At 35.0% G+C, this 25,699-nt stretch overlaps 1 protein-coding gene and 2 pseudogenes across 2 annotated transcripts; 1 reads left to right on the top strand and 2 right to left on the bottom strand.

Annotated features, from left to right (window-relative positions):
• Positions 1–837: 837 nt before the first annotated feature.
• Positions 838–18,812, top strand: LOC115974719 (DExH-box ATP-dependent RNA helicase DExH5, mitochondrial). 2 transcript variants are annotated; one of them, XM_031095211.1, is made up of 19 exons: positions 838–1,484; positions 3,469–3,623; positions 3,719–3,806; positions 4,353–4,598; positions 6,802–6,897; positions 9,472–9,660; positions 9,782–9,941; positions 10,058–10,188; positions 11,469–11,636; positions 11,716–11,988; positions 12,093–12,287; positions 13,211–13,414; positions 13,610–13,679; positions 13,792–13,940; positions 16,119–16,424; positions 16,592–16,651; positions 16,739–16,891; positions 17,347–17,457; positions 17,662–18,812. In XM_031095211.1, the coding sequence occupies exons 1-19, from the start codon at positions 1,056–1,058 to the stop codon at positions 18,121–18,123; spliced, it is 3,645 nt and encodes a 1,214-aa protein (XP_030951071.1). In that variant the 5' UTR covers positions 838–1,055; the 3' UTR covers positions 18,124–18,812. The 2 variants fall into 2 exon arrangements, with proteins under 2 accessions (XP_030951071.1, XP_030951079.1); XM_031095219.1 differs by lacking the exons at positions 838–1,484; positions 3,469–3,623; positions 3,719–3,806; positions 4,353–4,598 and adding an exon at positions 4,632–4,717.
• Positions 18,813–25,467: 6,655 nt separating this feature from the next.
• LOC115956082 lies at positions 25,468–25,564 on the bottom strand (annotated as a pseudogene).
• A 39-nt stretch (positions 25,565–25,603) lies between these two features.
• Positions 25,604–25,699, bottom strand: LOC115956087 (annotated as a pseudogene).

Below are 25,699 nucleotides of genomic sequence, written 5' to 3'. Positions count from 1 at the left end.
CTGATCCTTAAGACCCTAGAGTTTAGCTACCATTGTGTTCAAGTGCCCAAATTTTTTTGAGAAGCCTCCCAAATCATAAGTCTCTAATGTCTTTAATTATACATTGACGCAGGAGTGTAATACAATACATGGAAGGAAGATGCTGACATGGAATGGTGATGTGGCTGGTCAAGATATTTAGGTTTGGATTTAGGCTTCAAGAAATGATCTTTTATGAGTTCTTGCAAGGTTCTTGAAATGCAAGACTCAAGGGAGAAGAAGGCTGAGGTATGGCAAATGTTAGGCTCTGATATCAAGAGTCAAGACAGTGCAAACTATTTTAAGGCTAGGCTAGATTTTAGAAAGAGATTAGGTTGTTACATCTAAGTTGTGTCAAAGGGAATGACAGAGAGTCAAGTCTTTAAGAATCTTAGAACGTAACTCTCAAGACTTATTTAAAAACTTATCTAAAATTGTTGTACTTTACAATAACGATACTATTTATAGATGCATAGTCTTTGTTTAGTCTCTAAAAACTCCAATTAACTCGGCTAATAGATGGTAAATCAGATTACAACTATCTCTTAACTAAATTGACTCCTACCTTATCCAATACAGGTCGTTACAAAAAGACTAATGGTTCAAATTACAAGCGGTAAGCTAAGCCAAAAGTAATTTTAAGTAAAATTCAAACACGATTTCAAACACACTGTGTAACTGCCCTCGCTAAGTGAGAAAAGAAAAAAGAGAACTGTAGTGGGGCCATTAAAAATGCTGATGTGGAATCTCATTCGAAAACTTCACACGCTACCTAGTGCGAGCGTGGCCTTCAAACAGTGACAGAATACACTAGACAGCCAAAAAAAAGAAGAAGAAAGAAGCCAACAACACAGTGTAAATCAGAGCCTCCATCTTTTCTATCTGTACTGTTTTCTTCATATCCAATTCCACCACCATTTCTTTAAACAAAACAGAAAAACCCCATAACAAACGCAACCACCTAACTGAATCACCAACAAGAAAAAACAACTACTCCTACTTCAAACGACGCCGTTCTCCTCAGTTCTCAACCTTGCATGCTCACTTCCTCTCCTTCTCTCTCTCATCTTCTTCTATTTCTTCACCTCCACAATTCTCTTCCACTTCAAAACCCTAAAACCCTCACAATGAAGGATCGACCTCGCTCTTCCTACGGCGCCGTTTACGTTCCTCCGCACCACCGCTTACGCTCCGTCATTACTACTCCCAACTACACTTCCTCCGCCGCCGCCGCAACCGCCGGTACCGGTGCGGGAGCCGGAGCTGCAGATATCGTCGACTCCAAGCTCCGCGAGCCTCCACAAACCGCTGTGATAAGCCCTAGACAGACTCATAGTCCTTACTCGCAACAAGAGCAGCTCCACAACAGGATTTCGCACTTCAATTCGCCGCGGCATCCGCCGCCCTTTGATGATTCCGTCTCCGAAGAAGGCTCCGATCGCGAGCTCGATTCCTTTCCTCTACCGGTAAGACTCGATATATCAATATTTTTAGTTGAATTTTTTGGTTTTGGTTTATTGACTGCCTTGGCTAATTTTTTGTGAAAACGGTATTAACTATTTGAATTTTGTGACTAGCGGTTTAAAATTCTGGCGTGTGTGTGTGATCATTTGTGGAAATAATTTACTTGCATTAGATAATGTAGAAGCTTAGTAGTTGCTAAGTCGAACCTGAGTTCAAAATTCGAGAGAAAGTCTGGTTTTACGGAATTTGAGTGAATAAGCAAAAAAGTTAATTTGATTGTTGGCCATTTTAGACGAACTGCGGGTAGTTGTTGAAGATTTACATTTAAGTTAACATGAATGATGTGCTAATTATGAAAGATTTACTTAAGGATAGTCCTGGCTACTTAGAGTTTGGTTGAGTTCGGACCAAGGATGGAGCTAGTGCGTTTGAATGTAGCTTTTTGCTGAAAGTTGGTTGACGTGTAGTTGTACCTAGGCTTTAAAGAGTTGTACATAAGCAAAGCAGATGTTAGTCAGCTTCTTCACAAATGGTACCACAATGACGTTTGTTGATCTCCTCCAAAGTGAAGTTTTTAGCTTTACCCTAGCTTCAAATGCATTAGGACATATAATCCTGGAAGAGACACGAATATAAGCAACATATTTCACAAATCCGTAAATTTTAGAAGAGTAGGACACAGTCACGGCAAAAGACTGTTTTGCTTCGTGGATTCTTCTATATTCGATATATAATATATGAATATCTACTTTTGAAAAATGAATAGCAAGTCAGAATAAAGAAACTCTTAGAAATTTTTGAAATGAAATGTGGTTCTTTAGTACTTTTAAAGTTTAAAGGCGGCGGTCATGTTTCTGAAGCTGCCTACTTTCCTTAGGAAAAAAAATGAAAGGTAACTAGCAATTTATTGGAAATGGAACAGACGGTTAAGATAGATACAGAACTCTGTATTAAGAGGTTGTTTGAGGGTAAAATTGTGTAATCAAGAATGGAGCCAGACTTCGTGACTCTGGCATATGTTCAAAAACTTCATTGAAGAGGCTAACATTTATCAAATGCTATGCAACAGAATGTGGTTGGAAATCTAGGATTTGGCTTGGAATCTCAAAGTATGACATTTCAAAATGGCACATTTTATATTATATGAAGTTTTGTGACTTTTCACATCTACTGGGATTCACGTTTTACAAATGCAATACAAGTGCTGCAAATGATTAATTTTCAACTAGACCAGAGGTCTGCATCATCAGGTTGGTAAGCTGTAAATAAATACAGGTGTGTGCGTACGCCTACCGGGGGGGGGGGGGGGGGTAGATATGTCTCCACATTATCTGGGCATAAAATTCTCTTCCAGTTCCTAGAAAGGATAATCTTGTGTGCTTATTTATAAAATAAAAGAATAGTATTCTTTCCATGTTGAAATCCTATAAATTGAAGTTGCCTCTCTCTCTCTCTCTCTCTCTCTCCCCCCCCCACCCTCCTGTCATCTTTGTTAAATCCTTTTATGCAGTGCTTGAGAAGTGGATTGTTACCATAGTATGGTACACCAGTGAACAAAGGTATGCTTAACTGGTGTAATCCATGGAGTTGGCTTTGCATTTGCCTTAAAGAGAATGAGGAGGAAGTCCATGGATATGAAATTACCAAATTATGCTGCTATTTATTCTTAAAGAACTGAGAGAACTAGGGCAGATATGTTGAGCTATTCACATTGCTGATGGCCTCAAAAGGTGGGTATGCTAGTGGAAAGTGATTGTGGTAGAAAGGGGAGAGGGATGTTGTTGATGGTTACTTGAGTGGCTCCCTCATCACTTATATTATAAATATGACCTTTGGCCTATGTTAATGAAATGCAATTTAGACCTCAATCTGTTTTAACCCTTGTCTTGTTTGTGTTTGATTTACTGGTGGGTTGTTTTTGTTAACTACATAAATGTTTGTGTATATGTATGTAGGTGTGTATGAAATTTTCACCATGTTTTTCAGGGTGCTTCCCCCTTTGATAACATTGATGAGTGGACACGGAAGTTTACAATGCTTTTACGTGACAAAGAGAAGCAAGAATTTGTCTCAAGGGAGAAAAAGGATAGACGTGATTTTGAGCAAATATCAGATTTGGCAAGCAGAATGGGGCTGTACAGGTATTTTCTGCTTCATCAAAGTAGATGCTTTAATTAGCAAACATACTGTTAGTCATCATAAGGTAACTTTTATGAATCAAAATTATATTTGGCAGCCATCTGTATGCAAAAGTTGTTGTCTTTAGCAAGGTCCCACTGCCTAACTACAGATTCGATCTGGATGACAAACGTCCACAGAGGGAGGTACTTTCTCATTAGTTCTGTTTCACAATATGTTTTCTTTTTTATTTTTCAACTTCTTTTTGGCAACCAAAAACTACCTACTCTCTGTGTTTACCTTCAAACTTGGCAATGAATATGTTTTAATTATGGCCCAAATTCTTAGCCTTTTTTTTTGAGAGAGGCAAGGGGGGGGGGGTGTTCTTATGATGTTTTATAGCTTCAAAGTTCTTTGTAGGTTCTTATATACCTCCTCCAGCGTGTAATGTTTGCCCAAATTTGAAACTTTTATTGTCTTATAATGTTTGTCCAAGTTCAAAAATCAAACACAAAGCTTTTTTTTTTTACATTCCCATTGTACCCTTTGCTTGTTCTTTTCCACTACAGATCTTCATTTTTTAAAAAAAGTAAAATTTGGAAAGTTTTTTGTAAAAAAAATTGAGATGATTGAGCATTTACTATCTTTTCTTAGAATGTGGGTGTTTGGCAACTTGGATGGACATTATGGGATAGAGGGTGAGGGCGTACATGTTTCATAGGAATCTAATCTAAGCTTTTAATATTTGACAGGTGGCCTTGCCTCTTGGGTTGCTAAGAAGAGTTGATTCCTATTTTGGAGAATACCTCTCTCAAAAGTCTAAGACTAGGGAAAGCTATCCAGATATATCATTTTCGAGATCAAACAGTAGCTGTAGTATTGCCACTGATGAAGGGCTTTTTGAACAGCCTGAGCCGCTAGGAGCCAGTAAGTCTGTAATGGAGAAAATTCATCAACGGCGAAGTTTGCAACTCCGTGATCAGCAACGAGCTTGGCAGGTTCTTCTTAACCTGAGAAGTTATATCAATGCTTCTTTCCAATGTTATGTTGATAAAACTCTTTTTAAAGTTCTATTTCAGAACTCAGAAGCATGGATGGCTTTCCCATGTATGACAGGGTACTTTGCATAAAATATTACCTGAAATTGTATTGCATAACCACCTCTATTTTTAAGTTTTTTCTTTTTCTTAGTGTCCTTTAGCTAAGTTCTCTGCAGTTTTATGTATTACTTTATAAAACAAACAGGATGCCAGAAAAAAGTTGTTCTTATCAAGGCAAAAGAGTGTGAAGAAGTTTGCACAATCTTCTTGGTGTCCTCTAGTTAAAATATATATATATATATATATATATATATTTATAAGTAAAATTCATCAAAATGGGCGCCACGCCACCCATGTACACAGGAAGTGTACACTAGATGCACCAGAATTAAATGTTATAAGTACAATGATCGAGTAAGTCAGGCAAAGCAGTAAAAGAAAACATGCCAAATAACAAATCAAAGATAAATTACTTAAACAAGTCACGTGACTCATTAAATAGGTTATGTGACTAAAATGTATATGTGGATGGTCATTTCAGTCTCCACGTAGTGGGTTGTAGAATAATTCCTCCAAACTGGTCTGGAGGTCCCAAAAATATGGACTAAGGCTCTGTTGTTGTAAAATAATGTAATAAGTCATATGATTTAATATACATGGATAGTTTTCATAATCGCCACAGGGTTGGAGGATATTCCAAGTAGAACTATGTCCTTCAGATTAAAATGTACAAGCCAAACAAATTGTTTCTTATATAAATGGAATCGGTGGATACCCTCTCAAAGAAAAAAAAATGAAACTAATAAATGGGTGTTTGGATAGAGGCAAGTCCAAAGGACTATGTTATATAAAAAAAAAAGAAAAAAAAAGTGTTAACAAATGACCAAAACATAAGAAACAAATGACAACATAAGAAACAAATTCAAATTTAGGTTCAGGTTTAATTGAATTTGAAGCAGAGTACGACGTATGACATATGACGTAGTTTACAAAGCACTCTGTACTGCTTTTTTTTATTTGTTAACATGCTTGGTGTTCACTTTCACCCATGAGTTTTATTGATTTGTGTTTGCCTTGTTGGATGGCTCCGTTGGCTTGTGGCTAGGGTATGTCAAGGTGTTTGAGGTCTTAGGATGCAATTTTGCTTGTGAGACCCGTGCCTAAGAAGACTTAATACTTATCTGATATTGCACTGCTCGCCTGGACCTGCACCAAAAAGATTCCTTTCAATTTTTTTTTTTGTTGTTGTTGTTGTTGTTGTTGTTGTTGCTACCCTTAGTTAATTTTGCTGGTTGAATTCCAACATATCACATATGTGCCGGGCATGATTTAAATTTTAAAGTATACTTTTGCAATCAGGTTGAGCATTAACTTATTCATAACTGATGATCAGGATGCACAGAAAAAAGAGAGTAAAATAGAATTCTAAATGCTAGATATAAAAACCTGACCCTATTGTTAGGGTCTATTGACATCCTGCTGAGATGTTTGCTTTACAAGCTATTTTAGAAGTATATAAATCATATATAAATATTTGATATAATATTTAAAAAATAATTATACCATAGGAAGATTTATTTAGTTAAATAAGTATAATTAATAACAAATTATTTAAACTTCTCAATCGATTTTTGTATTTTTCCTGGTCCTTTGTGTGGATACTTCATCATTGTGAACTTAAAAAGTTTTTTCTCTATCAATTAGATTGTATTACTTACCTATCAAAAAAAAAAAAAAAAAAAAAAAAAAACTAATTGGGTTGATTACTGGTCTGTCGCTTGAGGACTTCATTGGATGCAGTGTGGTTTTATCAAGTGGGTTTCAGGTTTACTAATTGTTCCTAGGTCCATATAATCCCAAGACTAACCTAAATGCATTTTTTGGAGTTGGGTTAGAAATAAGGCAGCCTTTTTCTTTGTTATTTAGGTACTCATGATGTCTGGGTGATGTTAAGGCAATTTGTTGCCCTTAAGAATGGTTGTTACGTGAGGCTTTACAGATAGATTGAGGTTGTTGGAAAATATGTAGACAATTTATGTCTTTGTGCGCAGATTTTGTTTAACATATCTTTTTCAGATTTTAAATCATGCTGTTGCTTTCACTGTCAAAAATATGGTGGAATGAACCATTGTGATATATATTTCTTTTTCTTTTCCTATAGGAATCTCCTGAAGGTAGAAAAATGCTGGAGTTTCGTGGGAGTCTCCCTGCTTATAAAGAGAAGAATACATTACTGACAGCCGTTTCACGAAATCAGGTGTGTCAAACTTTAGTTTTTTAATGACAAATTGCATGAAGCTCCTGGTACAGGACGATCATAATGACATGCAATATATCAGTTATCAATTTGTTTTTCTCTTGATTTGCTTTTTAGTAAAAGGCTTTTTGGCCTGCATGGTATTAAATTCTTACATATTACTGCTGAATTTAAAAAAAAAAAAAATGGTAAGAATTCTTACCATAGCCACCCTTGAATTCTCTCTTCATTTCATGCCATTAACAGGTCCTAATGCTTGTAACTAGATGCTCTAACCTATAGTTAGTGCTGAACTGTGGAGATTAATAAATTGATACTGATTAAATTTTTTGCCATTTACAATGACTAATAATGGTAACTTTTTTATTATTATTATTATTATTATTATTATTTTTGACTAAAAGAGGTAGATGTTATTATTTTTGATAAGTAATGATGGTCACTTTTTATTTGATTTTCACAAATTCCTATAAACCATATTTTGGCATCACAATGTAGGGTGTTTTTCCATCCTTTTTTTTTTCCTTGATTTTTGTAAGACACTTTTGCTTAGGTCCAATGCAAGTACACAACTGTGCTCATAATTATTTTTATTTTTGTGGGGGAGAGAGAGGGGGGGGGGGTAAGTTTACGCTGGTGTTAAGTGTTGTATTCACATGTGAGAGGTAAAGTTTTGATAATGTATTAATTAACCCTAAGCACACTCCCAAAGTTAATACATTATTAGAGTTTAGAGTAGTAATGGCGCTGATGCTGGTATTTTGATGTCAACTTTGACCCCCAATCACTGGCGACCACAAAACTAGAACCTCTATTGCTGTTGCCGATGACCAAAAATACTCTCAAAACCCCATGGATCAGGTTGATGGACTTTTAATTTTATTTTTTTATAGAAAAAAGACGATGACTATCATTAATCAAGAAAGTTAGCCCCAATTGACTAAGATAACATCACGAAGGTGAGGTGGAACTTCCTCCATCCACACCATTAAACCACTAACATGTCTAGCTAAGTTATGAGCCACAACACTCCCTTGTCTACGAGTATGAGAAAAAGAAACCATATCAAAGGAAGCTATGAGGGATTTTGTAGAAGCAAGCAAATGGCCATTGGAGGCAAAAGAATCATCTTCACTTCTCAAAGCATTGATGATAATCTTAGAATCTCCCTCAAGAACAAAGGATGAATGACCAAGCTCTTGAGCAAAGAAAATAGCCCTTGCTTCCGCCATCGCTTCTTCATCATCAACTGAAGGAGGGAAAGTGATCTTTTTAGCAAGTGAAGCTAAGACCAGCCCTTGAGAAGTTCGAGCAATTACGCCCAAACCTGCCTCACCCGACTCTTTAAAGACAGCCCCATCAAGGTTGATGGACTTGGCGACAAATCCCGCCATCACTAAGACCTCAAAATAATGTCACCCAACCCATCTATTGTCTTGGGTTGAGTCAACTAAATTTGGAAACTCGAAAAGACTGTTGTTCTCGGTCTGATGCTCCATCCCCACAGCTGTGAACTGCCTCAGGAGTATCACGGACTGTCAGAAATTGTCTGAAATCCTTTCCAAGGTGCTGATGTGATATGTTTTTGCACTAATTGCTTGATTATGGTTTGGTATGTGTTGATTTGTCAATTATCATTTGCCATTTTTTCTGTGTTGTGGTTATGGTTGGTTATTTTTCTTTATTGATGCCATTGTGGGTTGTTTATGTCTGTTGTTGATTTGGTGAATGGTTTTCTGATGTATGAAGAAGTGGTTGATATCTCTTGCTGTTCTGAGTATGTTGCTCCCTTTGGTACTGTTTGTAGTTAAATCTGTTCACTTTTGTCAGTGTGGGTCAGTTGTTATCTTGTTGGTTTACTACATATACTCTTCATAGATTGAGTGGTGATATAGTCTCAAAAGACGGTATCCAACCAAATTTCTTGTTGTCTCTTGATAGTCTCTATTACCATTTGTCTTAATGGGAGTAAGAGTGGCTATGCACAGTGGGCCTAAGCTGTTGGAGGTCTTCCTATTAGGAAGAATTTTTTTTTCACTATTTGATTACTTGTCCCCCTTTTACGAACTCTAAATATGCTGATTGGAAAGCAGATGATGCAACAAATTAGGAGTTGCTTGTGGAAAAACATGTAATTTATGTTAAGGTTTAGTCTGGTTTTTTTACCAAGTGAACTTGTGTGGGAACAGGCTAAATAGTTGGCTAAAAAGTTGAACTCTGGTGTCAATAATTTTATGTGTGTTTATGACCTCCATCAAAATTATTTCTCCCTTAGTCTCCAATGATTTATCTTAAAAGATTACTATGCAAAATAGGGTATATGTGAAGAAGTCCATCTTTGCCAGTTACATGGGCTGTATATCCTATGATGCTACTGGTGTTGACATAATTTATAGAGATATTAATATACTACTATCTCATGCAACTATGTCTACCGTACTTATACTTCCCAAAAGGAGTTGGATGTGTTATAACTGCATCAAATTAGCATCTATTCTTCCATATAAAAATGTATTTAAGCCTCTTCAATAGAATTTGTTACGTTACTCATCAAAAAAAAATTCTATTATACAGGTTATTATTGTCTCTGGTGAAACTGGCTGTGGCAAGACCACACAAATTCCCCAATTCATTTTGGAATCAGAGATAGAATCTGTTCATGGAGCTGTTTGTAGCATTATATGTACGCAGCCAAGACGAATATCTGCTATGTCTGTTTCTGAAAGAGTTGCTTCAGAGAGAGGGGAGAAATTGGGTGAATCTGTGAGTTTACCTTTTAAATGCAATTTCCTTGGAATACCTGCAGTTGTCAGTCCTTTTCCTTCCTACCCTTTCATGTGAAATTCATTTCGTGGTGTTTTTTCTTGTCTTCCTTTTTTTGCAGGTTGGATATAAAGTTCGTTTGGAAGGTATGAAAGGGAGGGATACCCACCTTCTCTTTTGCACCACTGGCATCTTGTTGAGAAGATTGCTAATTGATAGAAACTTAAAAGGTGTAACTCATGTTATCGTGGATGAGATTCATGAACGTGGAATGAATGAAGGTAAAATCTGGAGTTGATTTAAGGTTCTGACTTTGAAACTATCTGGAGTTGATTTAAGGTTCTGACTTTGAAACTATGAGGTGTGATTTCTAAATGTGATACACATTTGATGGCAGATTTTCTGCTTATTGTCCTAAAAGATCTCCTTCCTCGCCGGCCAGAGCTTAGGCTGATTCTGATGAGTGCAACCCTTGATGCAGAGCATTTCTCGTCCTACTTTGGTGGAGCTCAGATAATTCACATCCCAGTATGTCAGAAATTTTAGTGAGCAATGTTATCTGATTCAGCTTTGAATATTGTTCCTTGTTTCCATGATTGAATGGTGATAAAATTTTGATATGCATGTTACCACCCTTGTTTTCACAATTTCCATATCTTTTGTTGTTACACTTATCTTTTTCTAATTTTAAGTTGTGGTTATTAGCTGTATTATCCCTACTCTTTATGCATGAAGGTTTCATTAGAATAAGTCTTTTTTTTTTTTGGATCAGTAAGAATAAGTCATTTCTCTATCTCCACCCCCCCCCCCCTCCCCCTTTTTTTCCTTTAAGCCACATCAGGAACTGATAGGTGGATTTGACCTTCTGACAATGTGCATGCCGGTGATTTATCTTTTGAAATTTGGATGATCTATCTTTGTTTCCAGAAGGCATATTATTTAGATATTAAAATTTGTTTTAGAGTTCTTTTTTCTTAAAGGATTTGCTAATATTACTGTATCATTTGTTTTTGGATCTCCTTTCTCTTGTTTGAGTCGCTTCTATATTTTAATTTTTTGTTATTATCTATTATATAATAACTGAATGTAGCCAAGTCAGGGATATATTTTGTATGTAGTTTGAGTGTCAAGGTCTGATTGAGTAGCTTGCTTGGTTGGAGGTGACTTCCTTATGATGCATTCTGAGTTGTAATCAGGAGGATTTAGTTTGTTCATTTTTTGGAAGCAAACATATTGGTTGTGCAGATAAGATTTGTAGTCCAACTTCTTTGAAATATTTTGGTTCACCTTTTTACATACATCATCAGCTGTTAGTGGGGCTTTAGAATTGGCATTGTGTGTAATGCAGTGACTACTATCTGATGATAATAATAGAATGCAGGTGCTAGTCATGTTATATCACTCTGTGTGTGTATGCGTATATGTGTATGTGTAACTACTGTAATATATTGTTTCTTATTCATTTTCTTATATACTATTTTATGAGGATGTGTCTTGCACAATGCTTTTAACATGATAATTAAAAGTTCAAGACCAATCAAGCTTGTTAATCTTTGTATTAATAGGATTTAGCTGATTTAATTTGGGTGTTAATACCTTTAGGGGGGTGTTTGGTGCACCACAGCCTCAGGCTGGGCATGACTCTTTAATTAATCTTTAAATTTTAACTGTCTGGTAAACAACCCTCAGTCTTGCCAACCCTCAGTCTCAGTTTGTTTCCTGAAGCTTATTTCACAGTGCAGATTTTGATAATTTTAGGACTTTCCCATTCTCAGATCTCTCTTTCCCCTTTTTTCTTTCTAATTTAGGGCTTTACATACCCGGTCCGGACTCATTTCCTAGAGGATATTTTGGAAATGACTGGTTACAAATTGACACCATACAACCAAATCGATGATTATGGTCAAGAAAAGATGTGGAAGATGAGCAAACAAGCACCAAGAAAGAGGAAAAGCCAAATTGCTTCTGTTGTTGAGGTATGCAAATTTTTATATGCCTACTATTGCTCAAACTTTTGCGTGTATTTTAATTTTCATTTTTGAAATATGTTATCAGGATGCACTCGGAGCAGCTGATTTTAAGGAGTATAGACCCCAGACTCGGGAGTCTTTGTCATGTTGGAATCCTGAATGTATTGGTTTTAATCTCATAGAGTATCTTTTATGCTATATATGTGAAAATGAGAAGCCTGGTGCGGTCCTAGTTTTTATGACTGGCTGGGATGACATAAGTTCTCTGAAAGATAAGCTGCAAGGTCATCCTCTATTAGGCGATCCAAGCCAAGTTTTGTTGCTAGCATGTCATGGGTCTATGGCCAGTTCAGAGCAGGTGATTTTGCTATGTATAAATTTTATATTCTAATGCCAGATTTCACTTGTGTTTTTTTTGCTGTGTTTATTATTGCAAATATAATTGATTTGGAATGCTTGCAGAGGTTAATATTTGATGAGCCTGAAGATGGAGTGAGGAAAATTGTTCTTGCTACTAATATTGCTGAAACAAGTATCACCATTAATGATGTTGTATTTGTTCTTGACTGTGGAAAGGCTAAAGAGACTTCTTATGATGCATTGAATAACACTCCTTGTTTGCTCCCTTCCTGGATTTCGAAGGTTTCTGCTCAACAAGTAAGGTTATATTCTTGCTGAAAGTTTGATCCTTAGGATAGAGATGCGTTGGCACTGCATAGGTATTCTTTGATAAATTTTTGTTGTTCACTCATATTGGATTCTGGTATTTATGATTTTTTTTCTTATTAGCCGTCCACTTTCTGTAAAGTTTCCATTGTGTTGAAAGGACTTGAAGCATGCTAGTGTGAAATGGCATTATACTTGGCTAAAATGGTATAAGGGCCAATGAACTTTCCCTCTACTATAAACAAAGAAAGTACAGTTCCGCAATTCTCTGTAGTTTTATGCTCAGGGTTCATGACTAGCATCAATCCTTACCTAAATCTTTATGAGGTAGAACATATAAGTTTTATATTTCATTTGAAGAACCTCAAGGTGCTGCATAGTTGGCTAGGCTGCCTCATGAAACGGACATCACTCTCGAATCTTCGCTTTCCCACCCTTCCCTTTGGGCCAGACTTACTCATCAAATATGTTTGTGTGTGTATATCGTGACTAAGAGGGGTTATTCTAGCTGGACTGCATATAAAATGTTCAAATTAAGTTATGATCATATGGACAATAGATTAAAATGACAATTTTATGTACATAGAATATCCAAATGAATGGCTCTCTCTCTCTCTCAAACTACTTTTGCAATATAGAAAGATATCACAATGGAGTTCAGTTCTCTAGTTGACATTATATTTGGCATGCCATGAGGGATGAGATATTTTAGTGCTTATAGAATGCTCTTTCCTCTATGTTTCTGATCTGATGTAGATATCTTAGGTTTGGCTTTTGCAGTTTGCTTTGTTTTCAGTTGTAGGGGCCTTACATAACAAATTATAGAACTTTGTCTGTCTTGCTGCATGTTGAGTTTTTGGAAAGTTAATTTTGATTAAATATGTTCTGTTTGTCCGTGTTTATGTTTGTTATAGAGAAGAGGAAGAGCTGGCCGTGTTCAACCTGGAGAGTGTTACCATCTCTATCCTAGATGTGTATACAATGCTTTTGCAGAGTATCAATTGCCAGAAATTTTAAGGACACCTTTGCAATCTCTTTGTCTGCAAATAAAAAGTTTGAAACTTGGGAGTATTTCTGAGTTCCTTTCTAGGGCTTTGCAGTCACCAGAATTACTTGCGGTAACTGTCATTTTGATATTTTTCTTTCCAATCTTATTTTGAAATTAACATGTTATACCTAGAGGGGTTGATTTTCTTTTTATTTTTCTTTGGGGGCAACTATCAGTGCACCTTCTATCACCTTCTTTTCATGCATGTGATTTTTTGGATGTCTACTACTTTTTTCATTTTGGTTTGATTGGAATTGGTTTGTAGGTTCAAAATGCTATTGATTATCTAAAAATCATTGGTGCCCTGGATGAGAACGAAGGTTTGACAGTCTTGGGTGGGTAGAGAAATCTAATTTTTATCTATCAATTTTTTATTCTCCTAAATTCTGTTTTATTTAAGATTTTATTTCTAGAATATAGCCTCATGCAATTTTGGTCACTTGACAGGACGCTATTTGACTATGCTTCCAGTGGAGCCAAAACTTGGAAAGATGCTCATCTTAGGGGCCATCTTCAATTGCCTGGATCCAGTATTGACTATTGTTTCTGGCCTTAGTGTCAGAGATCCTTTCTTAACACCATTTGACAAGAAGGATGTAAGTAAACTTTTCATCACATATTTAAGTATACATACTTCTTTGTTTTCTGGTAGGATTAGAAACAAATAATCAACTTATTTTTATTTTTCATTCTGTATTTGTGTTTACAGACAGAACACCTAGTGGCAATATTTGCAGAAGTACTTCCAAATACACAGATGCATCATTAGACATGTATAAATGCATGACGTTATATGCACACATCCAGATACAAATATTCATATACATAGACACACATAAACATAAGTACATGCTGTAAAAATGTATTAGATCAGCTCTTCCTGGATCTTGCTTGGCAAAGCAACACTAGGTAACAGCCTTTATCTCTAGGCCTAAGATTAAGTTTGTTCAGCAGAGAGAAAGAAACAGAACAAAAAAGAAAAAGCTACACTGAAGGCACAACCAATTAAAGCAATTATGTACCAGGTGCCAAGAGCCTTGTAGCTTAGTCGCATTACTTGGTCTTCTTTATGAGGAGAATCAGGTTCAAATGCCCCCTCCCCTCACTTGGTGTAACAATTGAATTATCAAAAATAAAGAAGCAATTATCGACCAGGTAGAAAAGAAAATCTGCAATACAGCTAATAACAATCAGTATAAGTGGATCATCCAAAATAAATAATTAAAAAACAAAAAAAAAAAACAATGGAACTAATCATCCTTGCCCAACCCTAGGGTGCGAGAGAACCTTTATCCCTAATGTCACTAAAATTTTTCCTTAGCATTTATATGGAAGATCTTTAGATTTTGAGAAATTGACAAGAGATTTGATTCCTAAGTTCATGGAGCATTGCACTAATTATTGTTAGGGTGCTGATAAAAAAAAAGGAGTTCATGGAGCATACAAAAAACTAGTGTTGGTTACTAATACCCTTGTCACCTTTATTGAGCACAGATATTGCATTCGTTTTGTTTTCCATAAGACACCTGATTTGCTCTGCATTGCATTTGGGAAATACAATAATTGGGGTGAAGAGTGAAGACTCAGAAAGTCATAACTAGTCTGCCATGAGTAAGTCTATAACTAGATTGGAGAAAGGAATGTTAGATAGAGAGAATTTATTGGCAAATGTGGGCATGCAGATTCGTTTTAGATTGATGACAGTGGTCCTCACTAGAGATCAATGTATTGGGAGGTACAACCAGTTTTGTGTGCTTTTTTGGGCCATCATTAGGTCTTAAAAATAGCCATTATACAGTATGGTCTTGCCTAAGTAGGGTTGTAGCATCCTACGGCATCATTTATGTTCAAACTCTCTGCCCTTAAGAATCACATATGTGCTGCCAGTGCTTGTCAACCAAAGACTCACTATTGCACCAATTAGTAGCCCCTAAAAAAGTGATTATGCAAGATGAGGATGGGATTAGGAGTTTCTGTTTAATGGGGCTTTCCTAGGCAATTGGCTTTGGCGATTTGTGCCGGAGATGGATGGTTTGTGCATGGGGGTGCTAGGTTTATAGTATGTGTTGTAGTCAGATGTGGTTGGATGACTCCTACCATGAGGTCTTTTGCATCTGCATTGGGTGGATGCTTTCATGATGAATATGCTTTTTCTTTTGGGGTGGGATTAAGATTGATGTGTTGTATGCCAAGGTGCCCTTGCCAGAGTATCTCTTGATTTATTTTCTATTACACTAAATAAAAGAACAAGGATGGATTTTTACATGGGCTGGCTTGGAGAGATGTCGCATTGTAATTTCTATTATTTATTTGTTTTTAAAAAGTGAAAATGGTTCTATCTTTCATTTCCTTTATGATGCTAAGGGTTTGGTACCAGAGAGGTTATTATGTGTTTGGAATTGAATATGATGCATAGTAAAATGACTGAGGTGGTTTTGGGGCCTACAGAATTAAGGTTTATTTAGGGAAAAAAAAATTTGTGCAACCAAACAAGTTTTTTGTTTTTGTTTTTAAAAATAGTTCCTTTGAGCCTTGTCTTTCCAAACACATTTTAATGTTCTTACTCTGATGGAGGAGCAGATTTAGGAATTGTTATCTTTTCTTTCTTTTTTTTAGACGGGGTGTGGGGGGGGGGGGGGGGGGGGGGTGTTGTTTTCAAGCATCATAATCGGGCATTATATTAGAGGTAGCTTCCTCAAATCCCAAAACTATAATTGTTGCTTATATACTTGGAAAATGAACTAAACTGAATGTACTTGTTTTCCTCTTTACAGCTTGCAGAGGCTGCAAAATATCAGTTTTCCCGAGATTACAGTGATCACCTTGCACTTGTCAGGGCCTATGAGGGCTGGATAGATGCCGAAAGAGATCTTGCTGGTTATGAATACTGCTGGAGAAATTTTCTTTCTGTGCAATCCATAAAAGCTATTGATTCTCTAAGGAAAGAGTTTTTCTCTTTGCTCAAGGATACTGGCTTGGTTGATGGCAACACAACCTCTTACAATGCATGGAGTCATGATGAGCATCTCGTCCGAGCAGTTATTTGCTATGGACTATATCCTGGGATTTGCTCTGTTGTGGTTAGTCATGGACCATATTTGCTTAAGCTTTGATATTTTCATATAATTTCCCCAACCATTTGATTCCTTTCATCAGCTATTCTCTATGGTTGTTTCTTCAAATAATCATCATGTGATTAGTTTCCTTCTGTGTAATTTTCATTGTACTAATGTAAATGCATATGCAGCACAATGAAAAGTCATTTTCACTGAAATCTATGGAGGATGGCCAGGTGTTTCTGTACTCGGTAAGTTTGTTTGTCCATTGTATCAATGTAATAGTCAGGTATTCTGTCCTGCTTTTTTTTTTCACATTTTTTTTTTCTTTTGCCTAGAACTCAGTCAATGCTCGGGAATCTAAAATTCCGTACCCATGGCTGGTTTTCAATGAGAAGATAAAAGTGAATTCTGTTTTCCTCCGGGACTCAACTGCTGTTTCTGATTCAGTACTACTACTATTTGGTGGAACGATCTCAAGAGGGGAAACTGTAAGTTATCTGTTTGTATGTACTTAATTTTTTCATCTCTTTTTGCTCAATCATAAGAAGACATGAGTACATTTATGACAATTTGATTACTAATATTGTCACTGAATCTTCATCATGAATGATAATTTAAAAGTTAACATACATTGCTGTGGTGGTTTCTCTAACCAGTTAATTTTTTTGGACACCTATGGTATTAGAGCCTTGCTTGACTAAGAGGTCTTTGGTTCAAGTCTAGGCTCCCACATATCTTCACATCTGTTTGCATGTGCAAAGCCCATGTTCTATCATGGCTGTTAGTAGGGCTACACAAGAGGTGCTGGTGTAAGCTTTTTATACATTTTTGGGTCCGATTCTTCATAGCTTAACTGCTTAAGCTTTCGGGACTATTGGTTTTCGTAACATATATGTAATTGATTGGTACCTAACAGATCATTGGTGGCCTTCTTTTATGGCAGGATGGGCACTTGAAAATGCTGGGAGGATTTCTTGAATTCTTCATGAATCCTACATTAGCAGACATGTATCAAAATTTGAGGAGAGAACTTGATGAGCTAATTCAGAAAAAAGTAAGTGAAGCTTGAATAAGAAGTCAGTAGCTGATCTTTTGTGAAGTAATGGTTTCTATTGATTTTTTTTCTCATCAGTTTCTTCTTGAAATCCTAGTTAGCTCTTAGTACCTGCCTAGAGTGAATGTAAATTGTCTTTTCTGGTTCATTTCAAACATGTGATAGTCTACTTGGTTGATAATTGACACTGGTGAATATGGGCAGCTACTGTATCCCAGGATGGACATGCACACCCATCATGAGCTCCTATCAGCTGTGCGGTTGTTGGTTTCAGAGGACCGATGTGATGGCAGATTTGTATTTGGCCGCCAGGTCCTTAAGCCCTCGAAGCCGTCTGTTTTGGAAACAAAGACGACCTTGATTTCAAGAATTGAAAGTGGACCTGGGGGTGATAATTCTAAGAGTCAGCTCCAAACATTGCTCACCAGGGCCGGATATGCCGCACCTACTTACAAGACTAAGCAACTGAAGAACAACCAGTTCCGGGCCACTGTGGAGTTTAATGGGATGCAAATTATGGGTCAGCCTTGTAACAACAAGAAGAGTGCAGAAAAGGATGCTGCAGCTGAGGCTCTTCAGTGGCTTATGGGTGGTAACCAAGCAGGCCACGAGCATTTAAATCATATGTCAATGTTACTAAAGAAAAGCAAGAAGGATCATAACTAAACTAATGTAGTCAGCTCTCCCATTAAGGGCTTTCGGGGGAAGACAATATTACGATGATTGGTTTTTAGGAATTCCATATCACATGGAATGTAGTTGTGTGACCATGTGGATCCAGACCCCCCTCTTCTGTCGATGATAAGGAAAAAAAACGAAAACATGAGGTAGTATTGTCGCTTTGAAAAATCAGCAAACTTGACTGTGTGACACGTCCATTCAGTCACAAGCATAAGGCTCAGGCATACTTCACCAACAAAGATCAGGGTAGAATTCAAGTTAAAACATTTTTCAGGTTGATTTATAATGTCGGGTCATCTGTTTCGGATCATGAATCTACAGACAACTGAATAAAGTTTTGAGGGGGACTGCAGTTGACCTATTTTGTTGATTTCATGCTTTTTTGATTATACTGGGGACATTTGATGGTGACCATTAGAGTTGGTACAAGACAGGCTTAGTGGGGAGTTAGTACATAGCATCAATGGACAATATATACACATTGGAAGGAAGCGGTGATATATCATTATTACCCCTCGTTTTTAAAATCAGATATAATTGAGATTGTAATCACCTTATGTATATTACTATTATTTGAAAATAACCAGTAGGCTTGTATTTTGTAAGGGGTGATATAATTTTGCCTGCCTTGTGTTAATTATTTTTCCTTTGTTCAATTTCTTGTGTTGCTCTGATGTTAGAAGAAAAGCTATGCCTGTTCCCATTACATTATGTGTATAACTATAGCCACGTGAGCAAAAATTGTCAGATCCTGTGGTTGAGGTGAATTAATAATCTATCTTTCATTTGTTTAAGGGCGATTTCTAGTTACTATGAACAAGTCTCTTTTTAGTTTATTTATTTTTTCCCAATGTAGCTTGAATGTATAATTGTCAGATCCTGCTGAGTGCTGAGTTATAGGCTGTTCATTGTTGAAAATGGAGAATTACAAAAAGGGTCTTTTCTTTTCTCTCTTTTTAGCGGGGTGGGAGGGAGTTTGCTAAGAAACAGTGAAATTCGTTAAGAGGAAGCAGTGTAAGTACAGGTACATCACCCTTCAAGACAATAGAAAAACACAAAGGGAACACAACATACAGAAACTTCCACTATAGCTAAAGATAATGGCCCGCTTGGCGCTAGGCGCTATGCCACATGATGATTGAGAACCATGAACTTAGAAATTTACAATAGAACCATGAACTTAGAATTGGACTAAGTTTGGCCAAAAATTACAACAAAATTTTCAAAAAATCAAAGACCAATAGTAATGTCATCAATTAAATGTTTAAATTTCAAGTTATTGTAGTGTAAAATTATGCATAAAAAATTAGTTTATAGATTAAATAGTAAATAACATCTGAATGGTATGAAATTTGACAAGCGTCTATGGTTAGATTTTCAAAATATATAGTAATGTTAATTTTTTTAATGGGAGTCGAAGCACTTATACTTTATAATTATCCTTCTAAAATCTAAGAAGGAAAAAAAGGAAAAGAAAAAAAAAAGAAGAGAGGATATTGGATGAGACCATATCTATTTCTTCAAATTTATTAATTGAAAGGAAAGAGTGGAAGAAAGGTGTCATATACTTAAGAAACTGAAGCCTATCTCAAAAGAAGTAAAATAAATCAAACTTAGCAATATAGATAGGGCTTGGCTTGTGCAACAATCTCCAACCTTAAATCTAAAGCCTCACTTGTGACAATATTTCTGGTTAGCCCCCAACCAGGGCCAACCTGCCCTTGACTTAGATATGAAAAATTGGAAAACTATTGGTCACATGCAACTGTTTTTTGTCTCTGTCACTTTCTTTTATAGGCCTGGCAGCCTGGCAGCACGGGCTGCATAGCCCATTGGTGGGGTGGGCTCAGGAACGTTAAAATAAAAACAGTTACGTAGGAGAAACTTATACAGTGGAATTATTTATGACACACACGAATATTTAACCTCTGTGGCCTCTTTCATCACTTGTATGAAATGAATCTCTTTCCCAATGCCCGATGGAACTTTTTGTCTTATAGGAAACAAGTCTCATTAAAAATACCTTCTCCAAATCTAAGTTATCTAACCACCCATTATAAAATGCAACCCCCCAACCTTCTCTTTTTATTTTATTTTTTATGTAGGCTAAAGTTTGGATTAATGCCAACCAAGTTCAAAACTTTTCAAAACAGGTAAACTTGGTCCCTAAAGCCAACTTAGTCCCTAAACACTATTAGGCCAGTTAGTCATTTTTCTCAATAGTATTTAGGAACTAAGTTGGTTTTAGCTTTTTTAGGGACCAAATTGATTAGTTTTGAAAATTTTTGGACCTATTGGCATTAGTCCAAACTTTAGGGGTTTTATTTATTTATTTATATATATATATATATATATATATATTATTTCTTAATGAACAAGTGATATTAGGGATATTACAAATTTTATTACATAATTCTTACAAATATGTTCATATATTATACAAAAATAATTAGACATTTTATTATGTTGTTAAAGTGAACTAATTACATTTATTGTCACAGTTTGTAAGTCTTTTGTAAAAAAATTTGTAATACCTCAAAAAAAAAACATTTTTCTTTCCCAATAGAAATCCTTACAAACATCCTCTTCTCTAAACTTTTCCAATAGGGCTACTTAAAAGCCCTAAAGTTGTTACATGTTCTAATATAAACAAAAATTATAAATTGATGCCAAAATGAATGTGTTTAAGAGATATATATATATATATATATATATAATCTTAAATGTTTGAATAATTTTTTTGTAACTAGTGACACGTTTGTTTATAAAATTTATAGTATCTTTGATATCCCTTGATCCAATTTCTTACCCTAACCACAAAATAATGTTGATGAAGCTGTCTCTATAATATATATATATATATATATATATATATAAGTATTTGTTTTTAAAATTCAAGAACAGCCTCGAAATGCGACATTGATTTGGCTGTCGGGGTATGCCTTAATTGATTAGATAAATAATGTTGAGAGCAAAAAATGGAATCTGACCATACGAGTATGAGACAGGCTGGGAAGGTCTGCCCCCCCCCCCCCCCCCCCAATCTATGTCCTTTGATTCCTAAGAAAAATTTTTTTTGACCTCATTAAATTAAATTAAAGGAATTGCTGGGTATTAGAGAGGAAAAATTTTATGTCAGATCTGAGTGCAAATGTGTTATTGTCTCTAAAACTTTAAGATCCTCTCAACAAGTCACAACAAGTACTCTCTCTCTCTCTCTCTTTGTTTTTTAAGGTCTACAACAAGTGCTAGAAAGACCCAATTAAATGTGAGACCCCCACAAAAGCATGTGATTTTTTTTTTTGCAATCTTCGTCGTCATGCTGTGTGGTTGTCTTGCCCAACTTTGGGGTCAGACTAGTTGAGTTCGAATTGACCAAAGTTAAATGCCTATATATATTCAATTTGAAGTTGACAGTGTGTTAGGGGACCCCTTTTGTTTTATAGAGTTTTAAGTGTGTGGATTATATGCAAAGGGAGGTTTTACCTTTGGGCCACATTGTTGGATCAGTGGTTTGTGAATCCCGTGACAAATTTTAAAGTCTGAAAAGGAAAATATATTTTTGGGTCATCTCTGTTGGAAGTATAAAACCTATAAAGAGGGCATGTGGGGAGCTTGTCAGCGTAGGAAGATATATGAAATATAATACTCTATATTTGATTTAACAGCTTAGTCTATCTAAATATGGAGACCAAAATTTCTGATTCACAAGTTTTATTTTTGGTGAACTTTGATATGAGTATTAGCTTAGTTATTGAAGGCCTTTTTGATATGAGAAATGATATGTCTACAACATTTTTACAACAAATCCTAAGTGGCTGATTGTTATTGGTTATTATTGTTAGGGCAAAAAAGTAATCTTAGTGTTAGTTTCAAATTTGAACCAATAACAACTAACCACCTGTGATTTGTTGTAAAAATATTGTAGACGTAGCACTTCTCTTTTGATATATACCATTGTAAGTTTCTTTAAAAAAACATTTTTCTCTCTCTCTATGTGTGTGTTAAAGATACTTAGTATTTTTAAAAAAAAAAAAAACTTAGTTATTAAAAATTTGATTTAAACAATTAACCCTTTTAAGGATGTGTTTGTATAAAGTATAAAATGTTGCAAAATGATGGGTTTTGGTTTAAAATGAGTGTTTGTAAAAAAAGTTATAAGGAATTGTTGTTGCGAAACGGAGTTTTGAGTTTTCAAACTCACTTTTAAACTCCCAAAACGCCTAACTAAACAGATCCTAAATATATTAGATTTGTAGTGTGCCTTTGTGTTATACCTCATTTTTTATTTATTTATTTATTATGTGTGTACGTGTTTCTTTATACATATTTAAGTATTTTCAATTTGACCAAGTTTATTTTAAAACTCATTTAATCATCTATACATATAATAATAATCATTTTTCGAAATTATTGATAATATAACAAAAATCACATACATATCACGCTATTAAATTCTTTAGGTTTTACCAATAAATACTAATAAAAATTTAACTATCACAAATCTAATACTCTTAAATTAATTATTCATTTTGGAAGTTCAAAAAGATATTTGTAAAAACTATATATGTGTCTGGATGGAATGGAAAACATGGTTCATATAATTCTGCAAAAAGCTATCTTTTTTTTTTTTTTTTTTTTTGGGATGAATATCTGCAAAAAGTTTTCACAATGAAAATAAAAACGAATCATATTCACAAAAAGGAACCAAAAAACAAAAAGATGGGAAGAATTAATTTGTACTAGTTTACCGCTTTTCAATAGATTTATGATAATCTGGACGTGCTTTTTGAACACTGAAAAATGGTCGCCACCTTTATGCATAATGGAATGCCCGCCCTTTTTAGGCTTTGTACCTAATAGCAATACCTATTCCGTAAGTCAATATAACTCATTACCCTCTTCCATTATTCGAGGCTCTCTCTCTCTATCAGACTAGCTAACACCTTCATAGCTAGAATTGGTACACAATTATTGCCAAATGGTACTAAAAAACTAATCCCTCCTCTTTTTGCTTTTTAACCAAGTTCAACCCTGAAATGAGGAGTACTAGGCACCAATAGTGGGGGCCAATAGTCTCTGTGTTCACTGCTTGTGATATTAATGGCTGTTTGGCACCAGGTATTTGGCATGTGGCAACATCATGATTCATGTTAACAACAACAATGATACAATATAAAAAATAAGAGGGTTTTTATTTTCTCAGAGATTCATTTATTTTTTCAAAATTTCTACCATGTTTTATTGAAACTTAAATTTGAAAATATTAGGATAAAATCTGAAGGGTAAATTACTTATTACACTTTCTTCTTTTGAAGTTTGGGAGAATGATACTCTATCTTAAACCTAAGGGAAAAAAAAAAAAAAAACTATTCTCCTTTGAGTTTTGGAAAAATTAATATTCTCTCATTTTTTTCTCAAAAAAAGTAATGAAATATTCTAAATTTCGATGAGAATCTCTTTACAGAAGTTTTACCATGGTTAATAAAAAATAACTTATATAATTAGAATAAAAATACAAAATTTCTCAAGTATCAAAACAATTGCAACGGGAAATCTCTCCATAACCCGTTGCAAAAAGAAAAATAATAATAATAACCAAATTCATACTTAATTTTTTAAAATACACTTTAATTAAAAATATAAAACAATGAATTTTAATTTTGAATTTGAGGATAATTTTTGAAATATGCCCTAAAGCAAATTAAAAGGCAAATTAATATACAACATTTTTAATATTAATTTAGCAAAGTTTGATTAATTGGATGTTAAGGAAAAATTTGTTTTTTGTTTTATTTTTCAAGTTTAGGGTGAAGTGTCATTTTCCCAGACATCAAAGGAGGAATATATAATTACCCCAAATCTGAATATTTTGCTCATTCTTGTAATTTAAAATTGTTTTTATATATAATACATTGTTTTGAAAGATTAATGTGTGATTTTCTAAACACAATGTGAAAAATAAATATAATGCAACCCTTTTTTATAAGGTCCATATAATCCATCAAACTAATCAGCAAGATCCAAGAATCATGCAGATACAAGAGAACTATTGGTTAGAGGAAGAAAGAGACAGTAATCCAACGACAAAGAACCATGTAGCATATGTATGGAATATATAGAGCATTTGGTATCTTCTTTCTTTTTTTCTTTTAGTCTCGACTTTGATCATGTGGTGATCGTTTTCTAATGGCATCCTTTTCTTTTTTTTTTTTTTTTTTTTTTTTTTTTTTTTTTTGTGGTGAAAGTTCGAGTGGAATTGTACGATACATGTTCATATTCCTCAAACATAGTGATGCGACAATTCTTTTCTTTCGGTTTTTGTTGATTTCCCATTACAAGTATCATTATCATATTAATTTTTTCAGCAACCTAAGTCCCCTATCTTGTGGGATCTATGATCTATCACATGAGTGAGGGTACATGTTAACATGAAGAAATAATAATTTTTGTCACATCTATTTTATCTTAGGGTATCTTCAACAACTCGATTTTAACTAATTTACTTAGTCTATTTTCCCAAAATCTCCTCCAACAATTGCTACTCATAAGAGCATCTCCGACATCAACGCCACAATTTTTCTCCAATCGAGCCCCCTCTCGAAGTAGAGATAGAGGCAAAAACACTTTTTTTTTTTAAAAAAATTATCTAGTTCTTTATCAAAAGTAGTTGATTCCATTAAAGCAATGGATTCTGATGCTAGCTTTATAATGGAATTCATTAGAATTGGATCGTAAAAAAGTGCAGATAATTTCTTTTCTTCAAGTTGACTCTTTTCATTGAGTGTGAATTTTAGCTAAAAGGCTATTTTAGTATCTTAGCTAAACAACATTTTCAAATACACTCTCCAACAAATTTTGTATTTTTGACGGATCTAATTTAAATATGAATTTTTAAATAGGTAGGATTTTTAGTTACCTCTCTCTCTCTCTTACACTCAATCCCCATTCATTTCTTTGATCGATGATTCGATTCCCTCACTATCTCTCCTCTCTCATACTTTTTCACTTTCTCACTCTCACTATTTGACCAACTCGTGCCCATAGTCTACAACGCATGTAATAGCATTGATAACTCCTCTTTGGCCCACTTCCTCTACTTCTACTAGCCTGTCTACTACTCCTTAAAACTCCAACCCCTTCTCAGTTCAAATAATTGAGGGTCACACCGTCACGTCAAGTGTTACCGAAGAGATGTTAGAGGTCAGGGTCATTCTCTATTCTAAGATTTTCCATCAATGACTCTTTTCTCAATTCAATATAGAACTCAACACATGCATGCGCAATACACATGTATCCAATTCATGCACATAAGTTAAGATATCATAATTAAACTTGGACCATTTCTCAATTTATGTGTGTTTAGGGGCCATGCTAATCTTCTTTGTATCATTTCAACTTTATTGGATGTGAATGTGCAATACACATGTATCCAATCCAATACACATAAGTTGAGATATCATAATTAAACTTGGACCATTTCTCAATTTATGTATGTTTAGGGGCCATGCTAATCTTCTTTGTATCATTTCAACTTTATTGGATGTATTCGTAGGGATAA

This window comes from Quercus lobata, chromosome 1 (assembly GCF_001633185.2).
Source record: "Quercus lobata isolate SW786 chromosome 1, ValleyOak3.0 Primary Assembly, whole genome shotgun sequence".
Classification (NCBI taxonomy): domain Eukaryota; kingdom Viridiplantae; phylum Streptophyta; class Magnoliopsida; order Fagales; family Fagaceae; genus Quercus; species Quercus lobata.
Note: the sequence above shows the minus strand (reverse complement) of the source record. Positions and strands in the feature narration are given on the sequence as shown.